The 25250-nt window shown below is 41.1% G+C and overlaps 1 protein-coding gene across 2 annotated transcripts; it reads right to left on the reverse strand.

The window, feature by feature from the left end:
* Nucleotides 1-823: 823 nt before the first annotated feature.
* ddr2b (discoidin domain receptor tyrosine kinase 2b) lies at nt 824-22057 on the reverse strand. Of its 2 annotated transcripts, none has more exons than XM_078173174.1 (17): nt 21898-22057; nt 20341-20450; nt 17938-18040; nt 15714-15951; nt 14849-14996; nt 11322-11424; nt 10958-11141; nt 10255-10495; nt 8420-8485; nt 7749-7882; nt 5343-5553; nt 5023-5246; nt 4626-4753; nt 4147-4365; nt 3810-4044; nt 2621-2770; nt 824-2505 (listed from the first exon to the last, which is right to left on the reverse strand). In XM_078173174.1, exons 2-17 carry the CDS (start codon nt 20426-20428, stop codon nt 2371-2373), a joined length of 2607 nt encoding a protein of 868 aa, XP_078029300.1. In that variant the 5' UTR covers nt 20429-20450; nt 21898-22057; the 3' UTR covers nt 824-2370. The 2 variants fall into 2 exon arrangements, with proteins under 2 accessions (XP_078029300.1, XP_033507029.2); XM_033651138.2 differs by having other exon boundaries at nt 7749-7885; nt 21898-22056.
* Between the last annotated feature and the right edge of the window lie 3193 nt (nt 22058-25250).

The raw sequence follows: 25250 nt of genomic DNA on the forward strand, positions 1-25250 counted from the left end.
GACAAGAAAAAGACTTGGACTGAGTTTATGACCATCGTACACCACACGACCGAGATCACACATCACACTAACTTAGTCCAACGCTGGAAATCTGTCTGTGACGGTAAAATTAATCAAAGAGTTTTTTAAGATTTATGAAGTTGAGTAGAGTAATAATAGTTTGAGGTACCTTTCAAAGGTGCAGTCTGTGATTCTGACTCAACACACTTCTCAAATTCTGCCAATATCTACGGTCTTCCTGCTGTCTGCCATAACTCTGCGAGGGGCTTAGACCAAGTCCACACAACACAATTTTAACTACTCCCCCTCTTCCATGTCCTCGCCCACGAGGAACAGAGCTACGCCATGATAGTAATCTAACGTAAGTAACATCAGAGACACTACCGGAGCTTCTGAAGGAGCACTGACGGGAGAGGTGTATTTATTTGGGTGTTCAAATATCAAGTCTTTCACCAGACTCACAGGCTACACTGAGAAGGAGAGGTACAAAAATACGAGCATAAAAATATACTTCAAGTACCAAGAGTAAAAATACTCAGTGTGCAGAGTCCCATTTCAAAGAGCATTATGATTGGACTATAACTGATGCATCAGTGTGTGCATCATTTTAATGTTGCAGCTGGTAAAGTAGAGCTTATTTTAAGTACTTTATTTACTGCTGTGTAAATTATCCTGTGATATAATCTAGAAGAAGAAAAATGGATATACCTCAAAACTGTACTTAAGTACAATACTTTAAAAAATGATTTAGTTTACTTCCCACCACTGCTAATAAGTCCAGTCTGTGAAAAAAAATAATAATAAGGAAAGTGAAAAAACATAGTAAATGTTCACTTTTCTTTATTTACAGGGATCTTTGGTTGGTTTGTTCTCATGCTGCTATTCAGCAATATACATATAATTAATTTATTCCTGCAAACAGTCATAAAACATGTCAGTGAACTGCTGCGGAGTAAAAACATCTGTCTCATCTGGACAATTACAATGTCATTGGTTCACCTTAAAAATAAAAAGCAAAACTATAAACATTTAATTTAGCAGCCAGCGGGACTTCTGGGTTCAAGCTCTTTCTCGGCACCAAAGAAAAAAAACAAGGTATTTTTTTAAAGGGCACATTGAGCCTGATATTTGTGCCAAATGTCAAGTTAAGTGTTAAGGTGTGAGGTGTGAAGCCTTTCCAAAATTGCATTTTTGGACGTTAATTACAACGCCATCATGTGGCCTATTAGGGTACTTTCAAAACTAGAGTTGTCTTGCTTTGGTCTGAATCAGGGACTGATTTTTCTTCCAAAGTTGTATAATTGTCTAGAGTTGGTTCGTGTTCTCACGGCAGCATTTACAAGTGGACCAGATCAAATGCCTTGTGTGAGAAAGCTGCTCTTGATTGGTTAGAATTTCCATGTGGGAAAAATCCAGGAAGTAAACAAAACGTTGAAGAAGAGTACACTTGCAAGATAAATGTGACACTTTCTAATGTCAAAATGGAGAGACAACTATGCAGGTTGATTTTAGCGCTGGTCATCGTGGACTATATTGCTGTCATTGTTCATTTTAGTCAAACCATACAGTTTGAAAACGAGACGCGGCTCCAACTAGAAAACAATGTTTTGATGCATTGGATGTGCTGAATGTGCATATTAAGGCAGTACAGGAGGAGGTGCACATTAATAATCCTCCAGGACTGTAACATGCTCATGTTTAACCCAAACAATGTGTAATGAGACTGCAGTTGGTTCACGCGAACCGTACTTAGGGGGCAAACGAACTTGAGTTTGGCTGAACCGAACTAAACAGGGCAGGTGAGAAAGCACCCTTAGAGTCATATTTCTTGGGAAGCATTCGTGTGCATCATTTCCAGTTATTGGACCAGGTTTCATGTTTCTAGCTCATTTCATCACACGGCAGAAGAGGATAAATAATAAATAATAAACCAACACAAACTGGGCTCTGCCTCTGTGGGGCTTGAACCCTGATGAAAGGTCACACAACTGCTCTGACATCCTCTAATATGTGCAACAGAGTTAAATGTATGTATGGAAAAAATATTCACAATTGTCTTTATAAACCTAGGATTACCATAGAGTGCTCTATAAATAGACATAGCGTAGGAAATAAAAAGAAATTAATAAATACACAGAGGAGTGAGTACACCATGTGACTAGTGCTAACGTGTATGGTATCTACAGTATAAGGCTCTGTTCAAGTCTCCTCATATCTTATTATGTACAGCACCATTGTGGCGAGCCAGCTTAAGACAAATGGGAAACATTAGAGGGTTTGTTTCTGACTCAGAATTAAATCCAAATAAATCCAGACTGAAGGGAACAAATGTGGCAGTGCATGACGGAGAGAAATCGTCTGTTCCATCTGCTACGCCAGGCTCTCCATCAGCTGAGTGTGAATCTCCTGAAAGCTCGGCCTCTGCTTGGCGTTTCTTCTCCAGCAGCTCAGCATGAGATTGTTGTAGACTCTGTCAGGACAACAGGGAGGCTTCGGCAGGTACACCTGGGAGCATGAGACCAAATATTAATGTGGAATAAATGACATTTACAGCAGATTTGGCCCTGTGAGATAAGATGCAGGGAAAAATATGGGTGTGGATAATGTGTGTGATGCTCACCTGCTTGCCCTGGTCCCTGAAGAACTCGCCTGTGTTTTCAATGACCTGCTCGTCAGAGAGCAGAGAGTAGGGCTGCTTCTTACACAGAGTCAGAATCTCCCACAGAGTCACACCAAAGGCCCACACGTCACTGGCCATGGTGAATTTCCCCTGAGAGCACAGACACCTTTAAATACAATCTAGCACAGACAAAGAGGTATGTGGGATTTAGTGACATCTAGTGGTGAGGATTGCAGATTGCAACCAGCTGAAACTTCTCCCGAGAGTCAAGTGTGAACTCCCTGTTTGGATTTTGTAAGTGTTCATTGTTCAGGAGTTTTTTAATGGGAGCTAAAATATCTGCAGAGATGTCTTCCTCTGCAAAACATACAGATATGAAGATTTAAACCACTAAAAACACTGAATAAAGCAGTTTCATATTACAAATCAGATCCTGTGGCTGGTTGCACAAAACACCTAAAGTTAAGATTTTCCTTAAGTCTTCTACTTAAGGTTTCCTTGAAATGTTCATGAAAGTATTTCTGTTTTTCTTCCTGTCTTGGTGTTATACTTAAGGAATCCCTACACTGTTGCACAAAAGACCTTAGCAACCAAAGGAGGGTAAAAACAAACTTAAGGTACCTCTGACTCTTTTTTAAGTGCAATATGACCGAGTTTATGGTGATAAATGAAAAAACTAACACACCCTGAGAAAATGTTTTCTGCGACCAGGAGAACTTAATGGATATGCTTTTGATTTTACACTTTAGATTTGACTTAATTTTCGTTGTTTCCTCCTACAATCATTTTCTGTTTTCTGGTATTTGGGGATCAAATTTAATGTGTGGTTTGTGCTTTCTATGACTGTATTCCTCCAAGCCTCTCGTCCATGAGTAGATGCACACTTCCTTCTGCGCACTGATACGGTTGGCGAGTGTAGTTTGCTCACAACAAGGTCTGTGGATTATCTTGAGTAACCAGGTCATGATTTCTGGAAAGAGACATTGGTGCTGAGTTTTTCAAATGTATTTTCTTTTGGCACTTTGAGCACCACAAGCTGAGTGCCATCTAGTTCCATTATATTGGAGAGAAGGCAGACATCTCTACAGCTGATATCTCTATATACAAATGTTATATATACAAACACAGCAAGAATAATGGGGACACTTATGTATTCTTTTGGGTCTCCCCAGCTTCACACACCACTCACCAGTAAGATGCTCTCCCAGGACATCCAGCGAATGGGCAGGACGGCCCGGCCCTGGATCCTGTAGTAGTCCCCTCTGTACAGGTTCCGGCTCATGCCGAAATCGGCTATCTTGATGGTGTAGTTCTTACCCACCAGGCAGTTGCGGGTCGCCAGATCGCGGTGGACGAAATTGAGAGAGGACAAGTATTTCATACCAGAGGCGATCTGCACAGCCATGCCAATCAGCTGACTGTAGCTAAAGAGCCGAGGAGACCACAAAGAGAGAATGCATCTCATAAGTATAGTACATATTAATCCAAGATCATCAACGCAATCTACCGTCAACATATGAGCCCACCTGACCATACTCTTCTCTTCTTTTTCCTCCTGTTGTGTCTTGTCCTCATCAACGGCCTCTTTTAGTCTGAGATTGCACAGGAACTGATTCAGGTCTCCGTTTTCCATGTACTCAGTGATCATGCACAGCGGGTCTGTGTCCACACACACTGCCAGCAGACGGACAATGTTGGGGTCCCTCAGGCGAGACATGATTCGGATCTCCTTCAGGAAGTCGTTCCTGCAGCACGGCGGGGATAAATATTGTAATTTACTGCTTGACTGATGACTGAATTGTCTTGCAGAGCCAGACCTGTCTCCACAGCGCTGTGTCAGTGCTAGAGAAAGGTCTGTAAGCAGACATTATAACTCTGCTGCGTAAAAAATGCCCTAGTTTGTTTGTATTTTTGTAAACCAATCACAATCGCCCTGATACCACTAAGCCTACTGTACACCTTTGTCACTTTTTGATAAACAAAGAAACTTTCCGCCTGCTGTTACCTTGCATTCTTGTTGGCATCTTCCCGCAGTGTTTTCACAGCGACCAGCAGAGGTGACTCATTGTTTCCCTCTATAGACAAATCCTCGTCCAAAAAGTCCTGCATGCCCTCTGCCTCGCACAAGTGCACCTGTTTTAAAAAAGCACTTTGTCAGTCCATCATCCACTTGGCACCACTTGAAACCATCTGTTTAACTCTGTTTAATACCACTAAGTGTTGCCTATTTGTCAGCATGTGCCATATCGTCATTGCGTTTCACACTCGTGCTTTTACCACACAGCAATAACTATCATTCAGGCTTGAATATGAGAGGCATAAGAGGGCAGCCCGATGGATCTAATATATTGAAAGTACCGAATCAATGCCAGCAAACATTAGAGCCACAAAAGAGAACATACTTCTCCAAACTGGCCCTCTCCCAGCTTCTCCTTGAAGGTGAGCTTGTGTCTTGGGAACTCTCTCATGGATGAATCGGTGCCAGCGAACAGATTCATGTTGACAGCTGTGATGGAGTTGCTGCTGCTGTCTGAGGACTCCTGCAGGCTGATGATGTCCGCCTCAGCGTAGTGGGGGGCCCCGTCTGAGCTGCTGGTTCCCAGGGCTCTACAGGAGGTGCTTGGTCCTGATGTGGTGCACATACACAAACACACACAATACAGAAGCTACAGCTTCAGCCGACCCACACAGTATTTATTGCATCATGTTTTTGCAATCTTACCGAGGTGTTCTGTGGACTGAGCGAACTCGGGTAGTTTCCTGATAAGGCGTGAGGGCTCCTGGTAGTCAGAGCAGAGGGGGAAGATTCTCTCATAGGTGGAGTTGGAGGTGGAGACGCTCTCGCTGGACAGAGAGGAGTGGTGGGAGGAGAAGGCCTGGGTCTGGACTGCAAGGCGAGCTGTGAGTTCATCGTCCAGCAGGCGGCGAGATGCCTGAAGAAGTTTGTGAGATCACATGACACAGAATGATAAAATCAAACAATTCACTGTGCACAATAAAAAACACATAATGTACTACAGGGTTTTTTTCCTGTGGAAGTCCATGTCAGTCTTTCTGTTGAAAAAAAAAAAAAATCCAGTCAGTCATTATGAGACATTTTCTAAAAAATAATGACCTAGTATCTCAAAATATTAAGTTAATATGATTAATTCTGAGAAGGTTTTACATTATTCTAAGATACTAACTCATTATTTTTTAAAAAAGTTTCTCATTATTTTAAGAAACTTTCTCATTATTTTGAGATACTAACTCATTATTTTGAGAAAGTTTCACATTATTTTAAGAAAGTGTCTCATTGTTTTAAGAAAGTTTCTCATTATTTTAAGAAAGTTTCTCATTGTTTTAAGAAAGTTTCGAATTAATTTAAGAAAGTTTCTCATTATTTTAAGAAAGTTTCTCATTGTTTTAAGAAAGTTTCGAATTAATTTAAGAAAGTTTCTCATTGTTTTTAGAAAGTTTCTCATTATTTTGAGAAAGTTTCTCATTATTTTAAGAAAGTTTCTCATTGTTTTGAGAAATTTTCTCATTATTTTAAGAAAGTTTCTCATTGTTTTTAGAAAGTTTCTCATTATTTTAAGAGTTTCGAATTATTTTGAGAAAGTTTCTCATTTCTTTTAAGAAAGTTTCTCATTATTTTAAGAAAGTGTCTCATTGTTTTAAGAAAGTTTCTCATTATTTTAAGAAAGTTTCTCATTGCTTTAAGAAAGTTTTGAATTATTTAAAGAAAGTTTCTCATTGTTTTTAGAAAGTTTTGAATTATTTTAAGAGTTTCGAATTATTTTGAGAAAGTTTCTCATTATTTTAAGAAAGTTTCTCATTGTTTTTAGAAGGTTTCTCATTATTTTAAGAGTTTCAAATTATTTTGAGAAAGTTTCTCATTATTTTAAGAAAGTTTCTCATTGTTTTTAGAAAGTTTCGAATTATTTTAAGAAAGTTTCTCATTGTTTTTAGAAAGTTTCAAATTATTTTAAGAGTTTCAAATTATTTTGAGAAAGTTTCTCATTTCTTTTAAGAAAGGTTCAAATTATTTTGAGAAAGTTTCTCATTGTTTTTAGAAAGTTTCTCATTGTTTTAAGAAAGTTTCTTTAAGATATTTTTAGGGCTTTTTAGCCTTTAATGTATAGGACAGACAAGCGTGAAGGGGGAGAGAGAGAGAGAGAGGGAGTGACATGCAGCAAAGGGCCACAGGCTGGAGTCGAACCCGGGGCCGCTGTGGCAACAGCCTTGTACATGGGGTGCCTGCTCTACCACTAAGCCACCAGCGCCCCTTTAAGAAAGTTTCTTATTATTTTGAGAACGTTTTTCATTATTCATAAAAATTTCTCCTAAATTTAGAGAGATTCTCACTGTTTAGAAGATTTCTCATTATTTTGAGACACCTATTATATTGAGATACTAAATCTTTTTTCTTTTCAAGAGAGAGTGCTCCAAATTATTTGAAATACTAAATCATTATCTAGAAATATACACTCATTATTTATATAGTTTCTAATTATTTTGAGATATTAAGTCATTTTGATAAAGTCTAATTACAATGAATTACAGGATCTTATTTTTCATCACACTGGCATAAATGAGCTTCTGTATATTGTTGAATCCAAAAGTTTTCATGTTGTTTCAAGTTCAGAAGTCAGTTTTTCTCCAAACTGACTTCTGAAACTTTTCTAATACCACTATACAATAGGTTGCTGATGGCATGGCCTGCCTGAAATGAATTGCTGTGAGACAGTGTGCAGTTGGTCTTATAAAATCAATAGATATAAAACAGTAATTTATTTTTAAGTCCTCTCTGATGATATTTCTCCTTGCCAAGACAAAACCTAGATTACTTAATGATTTGTTTTGTCTTATGTATGTTTTCTATATTGTATGTGCAAGAAAAATGTGTATTTAAAAACATAAAAATGTTTCAAACTGTGTATCCCATGCAGTATGTCCTGTGTGGGCGACTGTCCTTTCTTTATTATCTTTAAATGTCTTGGCTGCTTGTAATCTTTTATTGTGTAGACGACCTCTTCTTTTCCTTTGTATACTGATGATGCACATGTGGGTACGATTTGCACACGAACGAACCACTGATGATCAGACAAGAATATGCTCTTACAAAACAAACACACTCTCCTCTCACCTTTTCAAGCATCTTTTGCCAGACCTGCCTCCACAGGATGATGACGATGATAGCCAATAGGATGGCGATGATAGCCACCAAGCAGCCAATCAGGATCCTGGTGTTGCTGTCGTCCACTTTATGAGTGGGATCATCTGCTAACAAACCAGATGACAGTTGTGAGTCGAGGTGGATTTGATTTAATCATCACAGCTCAAGTTCCTATCAAAATACATCCCATACTAATTAGAATCTCATTGCAGAATCCCCCTCATGAATTATCACAGCTAGTTAGAAGTGACGTTTATTTCAATGAGTTATTCCTGATGCTATCAGCAGGGGGCACTGTTTAACCAGAAAAAAATTTAGGTACCTTGAAACTGTGCAATTACTTGCACCTTTACACTGAAATAAATTCCTATATATCACAGTGAGATGTAAAACACCAATCCAAGCTTGGCTAAGACAAAGCATAAATGAACGGTCTTCTAAATATAAATAGTTTTCTGATTATATTTGTGGTTGACGGAAGATTATACTCAACCTATATTTTGTTTACCACATCACTTCCCAGCAGCCATATATCAAACCAGCCTGCACTCTCATTTTTCTCCCCTGCATGACTGTCACTTCAATAAAATCCCAACCAGTACTTAAAGAAAATAGAGATCATAAAAGGTTTGACTACTGACCCGGCAGCGCGTTTGTGGGGTGTCCGTGTTTGCGAGGGGACAGAGATGTGTTGTACACTGCTGAGCCTGTGAGAGAAAGAAGAAGACATGGACAAAGCTGAAGGCTGTAAGGTCAGGCAGGAGGTAGTTACTGGCAGTTAAAGTAATACTTCACCCACAAATGATCATTTGTAGATCAGTTACGCACTTCATGTTACCTTGAATTCATGAAGGAAACCTTGTTTTGCTTGCCTGCCTCCGCAGTGAATGGAGAATCCAAAAAATGGAAAAAAAAATATTGATAAATTGGAGTAAAAGGAGGCTGCGTTTAACAACAGCAAAACTATGTCAAGTTCACAAACTCTCACACAACTTGTGTAGTATAAACACATGGATTTTCGCCAAAACCTTACTGTTTCAGACACTTTCACACTTTTTTTAAAGATTATTTTTTGGGTTTTTACGCCTTTAATTGACAGGACAGTGTAGTGTGAAAGGGGGGGGAGAGAGAGAGGGAATGACATGCAGCAAAGGGCTGCAGGCTGGAGTCAAGCCCGCAGCTGCTACAACAAGGACAGTGCCTTTGTACGTGGGCCGCCTGCTCTATCCACTAACCCACCGACAACCCCAAGACACTTCCACACTTAAACGTTCTCACACACGGATGAGTCATGCACCTGGGCAAGTGTTTAAATGCACATAGGTGCCCAGGCGCACTACTTCAATGTATCCTCATGCAACAGCTCGATATTTAATGAATTAGTGCAGCCCACAAATGACGTCATCATAAAGTTACATGGGTAAGGTGTGGTAAAGAAACATGGTTGGGTGTCAACATGTTTCGTACTCAACGTAAAGTTATGTAGGTTAGGTTAAAGCAAGTGAAGATGCATAATGTAAAACTTCAATCAAACGCCTAGTCTTTTTTACTAGGCAGCTGTGGCTACACTTTCTGACAAATAAAGGCCTGTCTCAATTAGATGCCTGGTCTGGTTGCCAAGCTGCTCATTTTTATTTTTACTGGGCGTGGCGTTCTGGTTCCCTCCTCCTGCCAATCCTCCTGAGTGCCGGCAGCTGCTGAACCTGAACACCTGAACCTCATCTACAATCAAGCCACTGCAGTATAAACCCCAGCTCAGACATCCAGACTCTGCCAGATCGTTCAGTCTCCTCTGCGATACAGACATCAAGGCCAGCTTCTAGTTTTCTGACACTTTGTCTTTTTGTGCCTTTGGACGTCAGTTCACACTTTGGTCTGTGTCTCAGGTTCACCACGCCAGCCTCAACCATAACCCACCATGTCTAGCCTCGTTCTTGTCTTCTGCCTCTGGATTTGCTCTGCTCTGCTCTGCTTTGCCATTCCCTGCCCACCTCAGCCATCATTTCATTCAAGCCTTCAGCTTCTTCAAACTACAATAAATTGCCTCTCCTGCAGTTCCCTGGTTGTGTTTGGATTTGGGTCCTAAGTTGAACTGCCACAACAGATACATGGTGACGACCTCCCTTTAAATAACTCAAAATTTGCTCTTTACGTGGATTTTTGCACTTAATACTTCTTCCGTCTTCACAACTATTAGGGCAATTGCTATAGTTTTGCTATTGTTAAACGTGGCCTCCATGACTTCAATTCATCAGGAGTCTTTTTGGATGTTTTTGGATAATTCGTTCATCGTGAAGGTATGCCAGAAAAACAAAGTTTTCTTTAAGATTTCAACATAACACAGGGTGAGTAACTGACATACAAATGATTTAGTGGGTGAAGTATTCTTTTCAAGAGTCAACATTCAAAGAGCACGGGATACATACTCGAATCCATTTTTCTAAGGAGGCGCTTGCTGGCTAAGATCCCATCTTACCTGACTGGAAGGCCACCTCACTGAACAGCATCCAAAGGTCACTGAAGTGGAAACGGCATTTGATGGCGCTGGCTGTGCGGTCCCCAAGGGGCACGGTGATGAAACGGGCACTTTGGCTCACGCGGTCAACAGTAGGCCTGAAGGTCACTGGGTCGGCCTCCCAGTCTGATCCTGATCGGAAGTAACAGGTGGCCTGTCTGAACATCCTCACCCCTCGGCTGAACATGTTATTACAGTGAACCTGCGGAGGTGGAGGTGGGGTGTGTAACTAAGTCGTGTCTCGTAGTATAAATACTCCATAATCCTGTTAATGTTTAGAAGGAATTTGCATTTCTTCTCTATCTGTGATCATGATGAGGTGGATGGATGAAGCAGGAGCAGGTGTAGTGATGACTAATCTGTCTTGTAGTGCTGTAGCTGCAAAACATTATCTCTGATCTGTGGCCACAGCACGTACCCATGACAAATAGGATAATTATACAGAGAATGTAATATTCACACTGCGAGGCTATTTTGGACCAATTTATACATTTTATGTCTCAATAAAATCTGCAGCAGATCTAGAAGATGGGTGCTTGCCCAGCATGATGCAGTTCGGCGTACTGTCGGCTCAGCAATTTTAAAAATATTCCACTTTTTCACCATTAAGCTGTCGAGTAAAGTTCTCCCCCCCGCTGCTGCTGCTGCACCTACTCCTCCTCACCTTCATGGAAGTGAAGTTTCGGACGTGGTCGAACTCAAAGATCATCTCCACGTAACCTTTGGGGAGGCTCTTGTTGTTCCAGCCCACGTAGTCGTACCCTGGCCACATGCCGTATATGTGGCTGTGGAGGAAGTCGTCCAGACCCCAGGTGCCATCTGTCAGCTGGCCAAGGCCCTTTGTCAGTCTAGAGGAGGAAAGGATGAAATGAAGATAGAAAGCACAGCAATTTATTGTAGAGTGCGGAGATTTTTTAATGTATGACTGCCATTTCAACTAAAAAAAAAAATCACATCTTAAATCAGAAAATTGCGAGGTAAGCAAAAACGATAATAATGAGCCCTAATTGAGGCAATAAAATCCAGACCTTTCAGCCGACGCTCCATCATACACAGAGTCATTAAAGTAGACATCCAGGCCCCTGTAGATCATTTGGTGCCCATCTGGAATGCTATAAGACACCAGGCCATCTACAGAGAGCAGGTCAAAGGTCAGAGATGGTGACTGATTTACTCCCTGCATGCTCAGAGGACTATTATAAAATCATAATGGATCTGACAAGTTACAAAGAAAGGCTGCAGACTTTGGTAATTATTAAAGTCCCCCCGCCAGACACATTTTAAAGTGGGGGTACTTGAGGTTTTGATGACTGTGTAGGGAGCTAGCATTTGATTGAGAAGTGTAGTTGCGGGTTGTCCGCTGAAATTGCTCATTTTAGCTAACAGCATTGGCAGCGATTACAGAGTGTAATTCCAGCGACACCTGTAAGGTGCCACTAGTTGCCCTGCACTCGGGTGGTTTTAGGAAATGTCGGACACTTTTTGGCAGATTACCAAAACAAAAATCCACCTAAAATTCTGAAGACTACTGTAAGAGATTCATTTAGAAATTGCTATGTGTCTCAACTTTGGACCTGCACTGGGGCCCGTTGTAACTACCATACGCTTCCGTAGGCGAATGTTTGTCAACTAGGAAAGCTACCATGTCTTTTGCCCTGTTAGCCAACATTGTTGTTTGTTTTGTCAGCTGACAATTACATGGTTGCAGATTACACTCCATTAAAACAGCTCTCCATGACATGTTAAGTGGTGCTCTGGTGCACTGTGGCTCTTCCATTGGTGTGTGAGTGTGTTAAAAACCGAGTAGCAGGTGGCACCTTGTATGGTAGCCTTCACCACCAGTGTGTGAATGGGTGAATGTGACAGGTAGTGTAAAAAGCGCATGGTCAGGTGACTAGAAAGGCTCTGGGCCCCCACACCTCACGGGCCCCAGCGCAACTGCACTGCCTGCACTGTCTATATTTACGCCCCTGATCACCTACATGGGCAATACGCACCCTTTTCCTAATACAAAAGCAAACTCTACCTAAAAAATGTAATTTTATATAATTTAATTAAAAAAAAACCTTCATGGGGAACCTATGTTTTGTGTTTGCACAAGGGAAGTATACGTGTGTGACATCACATTATCTTATGGATGTGTTATTGGTGCTTTGGTGTAATTTTAAAAAGTTTAAAATGAACTCTTAAATAATTTTGTCGACAAATATTTCCCATCAAATGTTGCGCAGACTCCGCCCACTCGGTGCAGTACTGGTGTACGCCGGCGCAGTAATGGAGCGGACCTACTCTCAGCCGTTGAAGCGAACCGTTGAAGAGCGGTAGCATTATGGTAGCTAGCGTTAGCAGTAGAGGAAACATCAGGGAGATAGTTCATATTTCAGTCTCAGTCAGACCTATACTGAGAGGAGGAGTCTGCTGTGTACCAAAACTCGGCGGCTAGAAGACATATTAAAATGGTAAGTGTAGTTAGCATCTTTTCTTTGGTTATGTTGTTGTTTAGCTTGTTAGCTTGTAGGCTCACTGCCAGTGGCTGAAACATTCTTAGCAGTTGAGAAACGTATAATGATACCTGCTTCGATGGGGTTTTTAGTAGATAGTGGAAGAAAGCTCCAGGGTCAGGGTTATATCCAAAAACTGCACTTTACCATGTTTGCTGTCAAAACTTTCACTATGCTAATGCTAACTCTGCTCTCTCTACTGACCCGTCTGCCCTGCTCGCACTGGACAGCCTTGAGACCTCTCCCCATTAAATTTGAGACTTTTACACTGCAACAGTGATTTCGTGTTAAATACTTTTAATTTTCTTGTTTATGCTCAGGAAGGAATATAGAATAATTTGCCCTAGGGCAAATATAGTCAGAAACTCATATCTCGGTATTTACGTTACAAGCTGACCGGGATACACAATATATATCCTGGTATTTTCTACAAAACAGGCTACATGTTTTCAGTTGCAAGTCAAAGCCACATTTGAGATGTTACACACACTTATATAAGAATAGACTGTGATTTTTCCCTGTTTGAAAACATGCAGCTGCACAACATGTAAATGAAAAATGATATAAAATACATAGCAGGGCTGTACGTTAATGTTTTTGCACACAGCACTGGAGCTACAGAGGTTTAAAGGTTTGCAGCACAGGACACAAAACTATAAGATGAGTATAAAGGTATCAAATCTATTGTAGTTGGGAACAATTAATGGTTCCACAACTTAAATCTTTTATTTATTTAGGCTATTGATATTTATGCACATAGCACCAACAGAGAGGCCGAGGGAGGGAAGGAGCGAGAGACACTTTGTCCTCGTTATATACGTCTTCTATATGAAATGTCTGTGTTGTCGCTGCATTTTCTAAACACAGCTACCAAGAAGAACAGCAACGCACTATGATCCACCTCACACACAAACTAGCAGTCGCTGTACTGCATGTGTGCTGCTGTAATTTAATTTCATCTCACAGACTGATTTACCGTAGCACATGCAACATACAGACACTGTAGGCTAATTACCAGACAGATTAAACAGAGTAGCAGCCCTGTGTGAACTTGTGAGTAAGTGAATCGGGTGGACAGTTTGAGAGAGGAGAGATGCATGCTGGTATGTGTTATGTAAAGCAACTTGACCTTATGTCGATAAACAGTGTAGTCTAAATTTATATCTTGCTTGAAAATATCTTGATATGTTGTACATAGTTGTTATATCACCCAGCCCTAATTTGCCCCTTTGACATAACTTGTGTGAATCTCTGACATAAACTAATAGTCATAAGTTTTCATCCATTCATTTCAACGCTTTGTACTTGACAGTAAAAAATGACATGGTGATTTTTACAAAATGCATGCCCCTTTTCTTGAAAACTTTCCATAAGACATAGAAATTCTTCTGTACAGGACATCTAAAAATTGCTCAGGTATTTCTGTCCCTCAGTACTTTCCATTCTCTCTGTCTCTCACTCACATAGTAGGACAGGGTGTGAGCAGCTCTCCTCTGTGTCACCTGCATGCCAGGAAACGACATTTGGTGTAGCTGTATTGCTGTCCAGGTGGACAGGTGGCAACAGACTTTCAGAGTTGTTGGGTTTATACATGCTGTGCAGTGCCAGAAACAGGTTGTAATAACAAAAAGGAAGGAAAGGGGTTTTTCATAAATCTGGAGAAATATGGGAGAATGGTGATCCTGGGTGGAAACCTTGAGAGGGCAATGAAAAATGTGAGTCTACTGGAAACCGAGATGAAGTTTCTTTGCTGGTGTTGTGTCGGTGTCTGTTCCCCCGTTTCCTGTATTAGTATGGTTTTTGTATTAGTGACGTATGTAATCTATTTTGTCAATCTTACGTTTTAATCTCAGATTCTACAGGTGTGCCCAGATTTCGCCCCCTTTAGTAGGGGAATGTTAAAACATCTCTTTAGTGACAAACTTTGCAGAGATAGAAGAAAAACACATTTTAAGTGGAGGGGGGCTTTAATAAAATAGATAAACTAGATGTTGCCAGTGCGACTAGATGAAGATGTTGCACTCTGTATAAAAAAAATAAAAGCAATGACTAACCCAGCCATTCACAGCCGTAGAGCTCCACTCTCATGCACACGATCATGGAGTGGTCCGTCACAGGCATAAAGCGGACAAATCGAGCGATGATGGGAGGCTCCAGATCCTTCAGCACCACATCATACGCATTCCTGTTCCCCTCAATGACCTGGCAGAGTAGATGCAGATGACACGAATACGACTGAGTGAAATATGTCAGCAGCAGCAGCATATATGTGAGTGTCAAATCAAACATAAAACATTGGCTGTTATAGATATGTTAGATATTAATTCCCCTTTTTGTATGCCAGCGCTGCCGCTAGTTCTGCTACCCCTTAATTTCTAATGAACTCTGTTGCTTCCGCTCTGCTGCAAAGAAGATATTAACTTTTGGTCCCCTATCTTGTCATCTCTCACCAGTGGTGACGTCAGTATGCAGAGCAGATCCTTTACTTATGTAGTAGCAGCACTGTATTGTAAAGATATAGTAAGTGTATCAAAGAGGCATTAATAGCAAAGTGTACTTAAATATACTCATATTTCAGAAAAAATATGAGTGTTATTCTAGTCTATGAAGTGTTAGGAATTTATGTCATAATGATTATTTAAGCTGGCATAACTTAAAAATAGGCCTACTTTCGTCTGGGTTTTTGTTCCCTTGTCTATTTAAATTCACAGATTCAAAGTAGCTTCCTGTTTGAAAACTATAGCACTGTGATGTACAAAGTCAACTCTCCAGGGGTCTCTAAGGCCCTGCTGTCGTGGCAGTTTCTGCTCCAGCCCTACACCTGCACCTGACGTAATTAAGATGTCCTGATAAAGTGAAATTGAATTATACATGCACGTCTGGAATGAGAAACAAAGAGAGGCAGTAATATCTGCTCACCGGCCTTCCCTTCCTATCATGCCAGCCCACCCAGTTGCTGCCGTCGCGGCTGTACTTGATCCTGTATCGCTGGGCAAACTCATTACCCATGCCGTCGGCGTGGCGACCTTGGGTGCCCACCAGCGTGATGAAGTGCAGTGAACGCAGGTCCACCTGGAGATACTCTTTGAGGCCGTCCGGCTCTGACATGATGTCAGGACACCAGGCCCCGTCACCGTCTCCGTTGTCTAAGTCAAGTCTGAAGAGGGGGAGGAAATAAGAGAGGAGGCAGTGAAAGAAAAGAGGGGCAAAGAGTTCAAGTAGAGAGGAGAGCAGCAATTAAGAGGTGGAACAAAATGTTGCAAGGCATGAATAGAGGAGGAAGAGGTGGTGAAGAAAAGACAATTAAAAAGTGAGTTAATATATTTGCTGTGCATGGTTCATATTTGCGTGAGAACATCTTTGACTACTCTATACTGCCACGGGACATGTTGTATAAAGGCACTATAATTATAAAACAACTAGTATATGCAACTTTAACATATGCAGAGTCTCAAACTGGATTCTTGACCTTGGAAACAGCAATTGTCCAAACAATCTGACGTCACAGTCTAGTAGTTTAGAATAAACAGAAGAAGAATTTTGCATAATTAGCGATGGGGTACTAGTGAAGGAAAAGTTTCACTTAAAAAGAAACAGAAGTTTACAGATTATCACCAAAGAAGAGGACTGTAATATGTTGCTTAAATTAGAACTAAAGATAAGGAAACACCCTGCATGCTGTCTCATGACATGTTAAAGTAGAAACAGACAACTTTCCGTCCCTAGCGTTCCGGAGTGGTAGTATTGTCGGCGCCACTGTCACAAAGTCGGCTGGATTACTTTCTGTTTTACTCAGAGCCAAGCAGCTACTACAGCTTTCACAGATAAGGCCTTTAGACACTGAGCCTGAAACTCTCGTCTGTCATTAAAATTTTCTTAACAGGTTCGATTTTCTGTGTTTTTCGCATCCGTCAGAACCTTTTTAGAGACGTTTAACTAAGAATCAATGAAGAAAATGACAGAGGAACGGGGCGCACAGATTCATGTCATGTCTCACAGATGTACAGCTCATTTTCAGCAGGTCAGATTGTTATATTCAAGTGGATGATGATGAAGAGGAGGGAGGACAGCTCCACCTCTTCATGCAGCTGCGGTGCCAAATGAAAGACAGTACTCAGTGTGCAAAGGCCTTCACTTGTTCACAGTTTCGCAACTGGGGATATTAGCCGCAAAAAACGTACATTGATACTCTTGCTAACTGGGGATAGTTACTGACAGCTACTGGGAAAAACAAAAGTGACATTCACTTCCTGTTTTAGGCCTTGTCTACACCTATACAAATATTTTTGTGAACAGATATTTCCCTCTACATTTTCATCTCTTGTACAGAAAAAGAGTTTTAGGCCACAACTAAAACTTTTTAAAACACCTTTTTAGGTGCAGATCTTTTAAAACTCCGGTTGCTGTGTATCTGTGTGGATTTGTAAAACAGAGCATTTTGGGAAGTGCTAACATCCTCCCCTCAATTTGCGCATGCTCATTGTTTCTTTTTTGTGATGAGTTTGGGCCTGAAACAATAACATCAATGGCAGACTAACTTACTGCTTTGTTTATGTTATGTTAGCAGTGTTCGGTCTAATGACTGCTTAACACTTAAACTTAAAGGACGAACAGAGCTGTTTGCTGCACCCAGTGATATTTGGTTCTTGTCTACAGTTTTGGATAAGACCAGGTCACTTTCCAGAGTGGGATTGTTACCAATGAGGAGCTGAAGGAATACTTTTGCATGCAGAGTGCTGAAGGCATCTAACGCTGGTCAGCCTTTCAAGTCGTTTTTGTGTTCTAGTGTGGGGAAATATTTTGTAAAATGAAGGTTGTTTGGACAGAAATTTTTAAAAATGAAGAGGGAAAATATCCTTTTAAAAAATATCTGTATACAACTAAACAGGGCCTTAGTTGCACAATGGTTGACGCACTTTATTTGAGCTGTAATTTGAGCCTTTATTTTCCCAGGAGATCGTAACCGACCACAACCAGAATTGCGTAGTGAGTGAGGTTTATAGGGAGCCAGTCTAAATGCAGATGGTGCCATTACTCTATAGCCATCACATTGTGCAAGTAACATAACTTCATAAAGCAAAAAAACTTGTCTATTTCCACTTTAAATTGAGAAATAAGACAAAAAAAGTGTCATCAATCGTGCCTGCCAAATCTTGCAGCAGTTGACTCAGACCACTGACTGGAGGCGGAGATGTCCTCATCCTGAATCTGCCCGCCGGTCATACCGAGAGGATATCGACACATTTCTGTAAACACACAAAGCATCACTGACACACATGCTGCTCACATCATGAATATGTTTGTGTGTGTGTGAGACCTGTGTGCTTTCACATGATCTTTTTTGTGTATATATATGCAGGATGTGAGGAGCGTAGAGTGGTCAGCTCTCATCCCTTCCCCCCCACCTCAGTCCCCTTCCTGCAGCCCTACAAGGCCTCTAAAGCCAAACAGAGGCATCACTGTGTAGGTGCCAGTCTAAGCAAAATGAGACAGGAGTGGCCTCTGAGCTGCCTGCTCTTCATTTTTCATAATCTATCCCAGAGCCACGTGAGGGACATTTTTGAGTTTTAATGCACTGGCATCTGCTGGGAATTAAGTCTTATGTAATAAAAATAAGTTTGGCAGCAACAGATGCTACATTATAGTGTGAATATGATCCAGTGACCGTAGTGTGCATCTGCTCCCACCAGAGCGCCTCTGTTTATTCTTACCAGCTCTACCTGGTAATTAAAGGACGCCTGTGTTTTAGTCACCTTCCCACACTGAACGCCTGACATGTACTTTGGGTGAGCAGCAGGACAAATAAGCCTTTTACTGTGAAAATATTCCAAGTGGGAAAGTCAAACGGGTGCATGTGTGTGTGTGTGAGAGAGAGCGTGTAGGTGTGTGTGTTACCTACAACTACACCTACAAATTTTCTAACTTTTTTTTCCACAAATGCCCCCTGCTTGTGAAAGGTCTGCCTGTTCTGAGGATATTTGCTGTCTGACCATTAGGTAAACCACATATGCACACTCTCACACACATACACACACACACACACATTACATTCTTGCATTCTAAGCCCACCCACCTAAAATTGCTTTCCCTCTACATCTTGTCAACATGCCTATCCCTCAGGAATATGAGGAGGTTATTTTGAGCTTACATATCCACACTGACTGGCTCATACTTCAATCACACATTAAAAACTAAACATACATTCAATTTAACTCATCATTTCGTTGATTGGCAGATCGGCACGTGCATTTAGATTCAACATGTTGAGGTGTGATCCCTGAAATAACCAACGCGTCCCACAAAAGTGTCTTTGAGCAAGACGTTTAATCTGAAAAAGCTATATTGTGCATATTTGTTAGGTTACAGTACTTTTTTTAAAGCAACTTTTTCATATTTTCACTATAATCTTTCTATTATATATTTATGTTCTTGAGTATTGCAGTTCTTTGCCTTTATTTTTTTCCCTTTTAAAGCAACAGTGTGTAAGATTTAGGAAGATTTAGTGGCATCTAGTGGTGACGTTTGCACATTGCAACCAGCTGAAACTTCTCCTGATTAGAATTCCCTCTGTTTTCTTTGTTCAGGAGGTTTTCACAGGGAGCCGAATTATCCCCAGAGATCTCTTTCTCTCCAGAACAAACAGACCAGGTGATTAAAACCAGTGAAAACACTGACTAAAGCAGTTTCACGTTAAAAATCGTGTTTCTTCTATGCTGTTTGGAACTTTGCAGACAGGCCACTAGCCTAGCGCCTTCCGTTTGTGCTCAGTTCATATTGACTTGGGTTGGGGACCAGAGGGTCACTGGTTTAAGTCCCCGTCTGCACCAGATATGGTGTGTGGACTGGCAGCTGGAAAGGTGCCACTTGGCCTCCTGGGCCCTGCCAAGTTGCCCTTGAGCAAGGCACTGAACCCCGAACTGCTCAGGGCGCCTGTCCAAGGTAGCCCTCTTGTTCTGACATCTCGCCATTTAATGCATGTATAGGTCCTGTTTGTGCATGTGTGTGTATGACAACAGAGTGAAAACATTGAATTTCCCTGAGGGGATTAATAACGTATATCTTTAAAACTAGAATAAACACTGAATAAAATAGTTTCACGTTAAAAAAAACAGTGTTTTTCTGACACTGCTTGTCACAGAGGGGCTGCTAACTATGATTGTCAATGCAAAAACACAAATGACCCTATCTAGAGTGTTTGGTTTGTCCGTTCTGGGCTACTGTAGAAACATGGTGGTGCAACATGGCGATCTCCATAGACGAGGACCTGCTCCCTATGTAGATACAAATGACTCATTCTAAGGTAACGAAAACACAATGACTCTTATTTTCAGGTGATTATTCACCAAAGAAATTATTGTATTATATTCCATTTCTGCCAGTATATCCCCTAAATCATACACACTGGACCTTCAATAAGTTTATTATATGTTTAATGTATGCACCAAAAACCAAAGCAATTTCCTTGTGAGTGAAAACCTTCTGATATTTAGTCCCTACCCGCTCTTAGAAATGCGGATGTTTGATACAAACATCTACTGTACAGTACCTGGGTTGACTTGAGCTCGTACAGTGGCAGCAGCCAGCAGGATAAAGACAGCATGGTGTGAGATCTGTTGAACCTTCATGACCTTCATCTCTTCTCAAGGAGCTGCGCGCCTGAGACGTTGTAGATGAGTGGATAAGATTAGTAGCACAACTTAAGCCATAAACATCAAGGTAATTCAATATCAGATATGTATTTGGATTTAGGAGTCTTTAGGAGTTTTACTGCCACATACACAAACAATATGAGTACTGTAATGCAGGGTGGCATACTCTTAAAGCTCTGCTGAAACACTAGTATGCAGGAAATAATAAGAATGTGATTATCACAGTGAAATAAGAGTTAGGAAGAATGTAAGATAAAACATATAATATATGTTTTACACTTTCAGTAACATTTTAGGATGTTACAAATAGTGCTATAGAGTTGAACAGCCCTGAACCCGCTGCAGGGGCAAATGCACACAGTCGTCCTTGTGAGTCTCTCACCACAGTAGCTGCATTTTATTTACCTTGTAAAAGCCCTGTGAAGGTCTTGGTGACTTATGCCTCTAACACGCTCTACTACAACTCAGACCACTGTTCACAACAAGTTTATTATATTTAACTAAACTTAAAACTAAAGCTAGGAGTAAAAAAGTTTCAAGTTACCTGAAATAGAAATAAAAACTAAACTTTAAAAAAAAGAAAACTGACTGAATATTGTGCACTTACAAAAGTAACTAAAATTAAGTAAAAGTGCACAGAAAATGTTTTTAGTTTTAGTTTTTAATGTTTTTAAATGTTAATTTGGTGAAATTTATCAACACAACAAGCATGAAGAGGCAATGCTGCGTATTGGGACTGGGATGTCGACATGACTGTGAGTCAGTCGTCTTCACAAAGTGTTGTGTTTGTGTTGTAATACCTATTCTAAACTTCTTAAATCTTACCCATGACAAATACCACCATATTATAATAATAAAGAAAGCTTCAACTAATACTGAAACTAGTAAAAACTAAACTAAAACAAAACATTTTCAAATAATAAAAACTGAAACAAGAAAACCCACTTTGGAAACGAAACTGAATTAAATAAAAACTAATGAAAAATACAAAACTCTGGTTCACAGACAGTCCCTCTTACAGTCCACTTACAGTCCCTCACGTGGTGGTTTCACCACAGATCTGGGGGGACAATGTCGTTCTGTGTCAGTGTCATGTTTATAGAATGTTACTGTTGCGCATTTTAAGTGAATATCCATGTCTGTAATGTATTTTTCAGTAGAGTTTCCACTTCTGGAGAGCTGACTTGATGATCGTTGACTAACTTTCTAGTGGAAATACTTTTTTCCCCTGTATATTTTTGAGGCACTGATTAAAAATGACAAATAAAATGCAAATAAAGCACAACTATTGTCGCTTCCTTCACCTTAATGTTTACAGATCTTTTTCTCGTACTCGCCTATTTTAAACCTGTGTCATGTCACTCTTTATACTAAGCTGACACAAACTTTCTTCAAAGTCAACATGCACACTGGGGTTAATAACCACAAATTAGAAAAATATGGATTTGACTTACTTCTGCAAGTTCTTCTCGTTATTAGGAAACCATCTGTCTGTGGGAATATTCCACATCTACTGTGAGCTGATGCATTCAACACTGCAAGTCGCTGACCTCCTCTTCCTCCAAAGGACTTTCTGGGAATGGAAGAGAGAGAAAGAGAGTGAGAGGAAACGGAGGCTGATGTAAGACTCCTTCTGGCTGGAGGAAAGAAACAGAGAAAATAACACGCTTCTGAATTTTGAGGTGAGGCCAAAATCCCAGAATTCCACCTGATCCACAAATGGTTTCAATTATGGCCCACAGAGGCAGCTGAGAGCGGCAGTATCTGGCAGCTTCCACACAGAGCTACCGACAAAAACAAACCCGGAGTTCATTTTCCTGCAGAGGAGAACCTGCTAATTAGTGAAGCAGACATGATGTTTTAGAAAAAGAAATATCACTGCATACAAACAAGATGAGTCACAGCTGGGATTAAAAGTGAAATGGACACAGTAGCTATAGCAGAAAGGAGCCAGAGGCTTGCTTTGATTATCATACATCAATCTGTGAATCAGAATGGTATGGTAGCAGGGAAAAGCTCAAAATATGTATCGTAAATTATGCGCCAGATGTCCCTTTTCTCTTCCTGTACAAAACTTCCAATGCAAACAGTATTGTGTAACTGTTGTACAGGCACTTAGAGATCATGTTAATGTTTTCAGTACTACTGGCAAACTAGTAAACTGGCAAGATTTTAACAGCATTAAATCCTGTGATGGCTTCATCATATCGTGACCTCCAGCATGCACTGGGGCAGTTTCTCAGCCGAGTGTGAAGTGGTCAGGATGAGAGTCAGCACGTCCAAATCTGAGGCCGTGGTTCTCTGCCGGAAAATGGCGGACTGCCCCCTCTGGGTTGGGAGTTAGTTACTGCTTCAAGTGAGGGAGTTCAAGTATCTCAGGGTCTTGTTCACGATTGAGGGTAGAATGGAGCGTGAGATGGATCTGCGGTTTAGTGCGGCTTATGGAGTGATGCGGGCGCCCTACTGGAAGAGGCCTTCTGAGCCAGAAGGCGAAGCTTTCGATTTTCCTGGTCCATCTACGTCCCAACCCTCGCCTATGGTCATGAGCTCTGTGTAGTGATCGCAAGAAAGAGATTACAAGCTGCTGAAATGAGTTTCCTCTGTGGGACGGCTGGGCTCAGCCTTAGAGATAGGGTGGAGTGGAGTGGCTGGTCCTTTGCGTCAGAAGGGGTCAGTTGAAGTTGTTCGGGCGTCTGATCAGGATGCATCCTGGGTGCCTCCTGCTGGAGGTGTTCCAGGCACGTCCCAGTGGTAGGAGGCCCCGGGGCAGAACACACTGGAGGGATTACATATCTCATCTGACCTGGGAACGCCTTGGGGTCCCCTAAGAGGACCTGGAAAGCATCCCTGGGGATTGGGAGGTCTGGGTTGCTTTGCTTGGCCTGCTGCCCCCGAGACCCGGCTTCAGATAAGCAGATGAAAATGGATGGATGGAAACCCTGAAGAAGTTTTATTTTCTGCTCACAAACTGCTGCTGCAGCAACTCAGGTAACCATAAACACACTCCTTCAGGATGATGTTTTTGAAAACATAGGGTGATGTCATGTCTTTTCATAGACTGTATAAAAGAAATTTAATACAGTCAGTGGGCGACGCAGGATGTAATGCACCAGAAACAGAAAAAAAGAGGAGTTAAGATTGTCATTGCTATGATATATTCAAAGCTACACATCCCCTCTTTCATTTTCTTCAAACCCCACTACTTTGAAGGGTTTTCAGGACATCTCATGACTGCTCATCATCATAAAGATGATAATGTAGGCAATCCAGAGTTATTATGGTTGTGGATTATTATCTGTATTTTTTTTAATTTAACTTAGTTCTTCCAGAGCAGTGTTGGGCAAGTTACTGGTGGTGGTAACATCACTACTTTCTGACTTAAATATCTTTTCAGTGGCGAAGTTGATCAATTGACAAAGTAGCGGAGTAGCGTCTGCAAAAGTTACAAGCTCTTTCTCCCAGGAAAAGCTCTGAGGTGCAGCAGACCTTTTCCTGCGATGGTCTGGATAAATGTAAGGATAATAAAACTGAGGACAAGTAATGTGACTGGCACCTACATGCCTCGGAAGCATTTCAGCATGACATCACATACCCGCCCTCTCTGCCTCTGATTGGCTACATTGCACTTCATGATGCGTCTCTCTCGTGACTCATAGACTGTATATATTTAGTGGATTTCCAGTGGTTACTAGAGAAATAGACACAGCATGGGCAGAGAACAGAGCTGAGAGACAGAGAAGGAAGAGAGGAGAGAGACAGTGACCTACTGATGTCATGTGTTATTTGCAGGACATGTTCATGTTCTCATGTCCCAAAAAAAGAAAAGTTTTAATTTAGGTCTGTTATTTTTATTGTTTATATTACTGTCTTTTATTTATTATGGTTTTATTGACTGAAAAATGTGTTTAAGAATTCTGTTTTTGAATTACTGACTGAGCCAGTCAGCCGACTGAAAGAGGCCGAGACAGAGAAATGCACGAAGTAGGACAGTGGGTGTGAAGCATCCATGTTTTCACAGACATGGATGTGAACAGTGAGGGAAGCTTAACTGGTGCACAGAGGCATACAGTGGCGGGGTGGTAATTCTAGTTTGAGACATGTAAAGGCCTCAAAATGTATGTGTTGGGTATTTGCTGATGGATAGTATGTCATAGAATACAACACGAAAGTCTCTTAGGCTTGTGTTAACCATAGGAAAAAAACAAAAAAGGAAATCACCAAAATCTTTGTCTAGGAATTACCAATGTCTGTCTGTCTGTCTTTAGGCTATATTTTTAAGTTTTATTAAATAAATAAAAAGTTTGACCAACTGGTGAAGCTAGATGAAAAGCCAGGGGATGATCAAAGTCTTTAGGACTCATCCTCCGAGCATTATGAATGTTGGTGCAACATTTAATGACAGCCCATCCAATAATAGTTGAGATATTTCAGTCTGGACTCAAGTGGTGGACCGACACTGTCATCCCATGTTCTAGTCTTTCTAAAAAGACACTTTACACTGCACGTAGTCTTTTGAATTTATTTTACCTGCAGAATACAGGAGGGGGTGAGCAGGACGACACCACAGGCCACTTTTTCATTTTAATCAAGCAAACAGAAGTAGAGGCCGCGTCCTGGAGACCGCCCACTATCTGTGTCAGCAGCAGCTGCACTAGTGGAGCTGCAGGGTGTCGTGGCTGGATGTGGGTGGGTAATGGCTGATATTCTTCATATTTTCCAGCTTATCTGCTGCGTTACATCAAGCCGCTGCCGTCCGCACACACACTGAGCTTAATGGGAGATGACCCTGTTTAATGACCACAGCTGG

Source organism: Epinephelus lanceolatus, chromosome 12 (genome assembly GCF_041903045.1).
Source record: "Epinephelus lanceolatus isolate andai-2023 chromosome 12, ASM4190304v1, whole genome shotgun sequence".
Taxonomy (NCBI): domain Eukaryota; kingdom Metazoa; phylum Chordata; class Actinopteri; order Perciformes; family Serranidae; genus Epinephelus; species Epinephelus lanceolatus.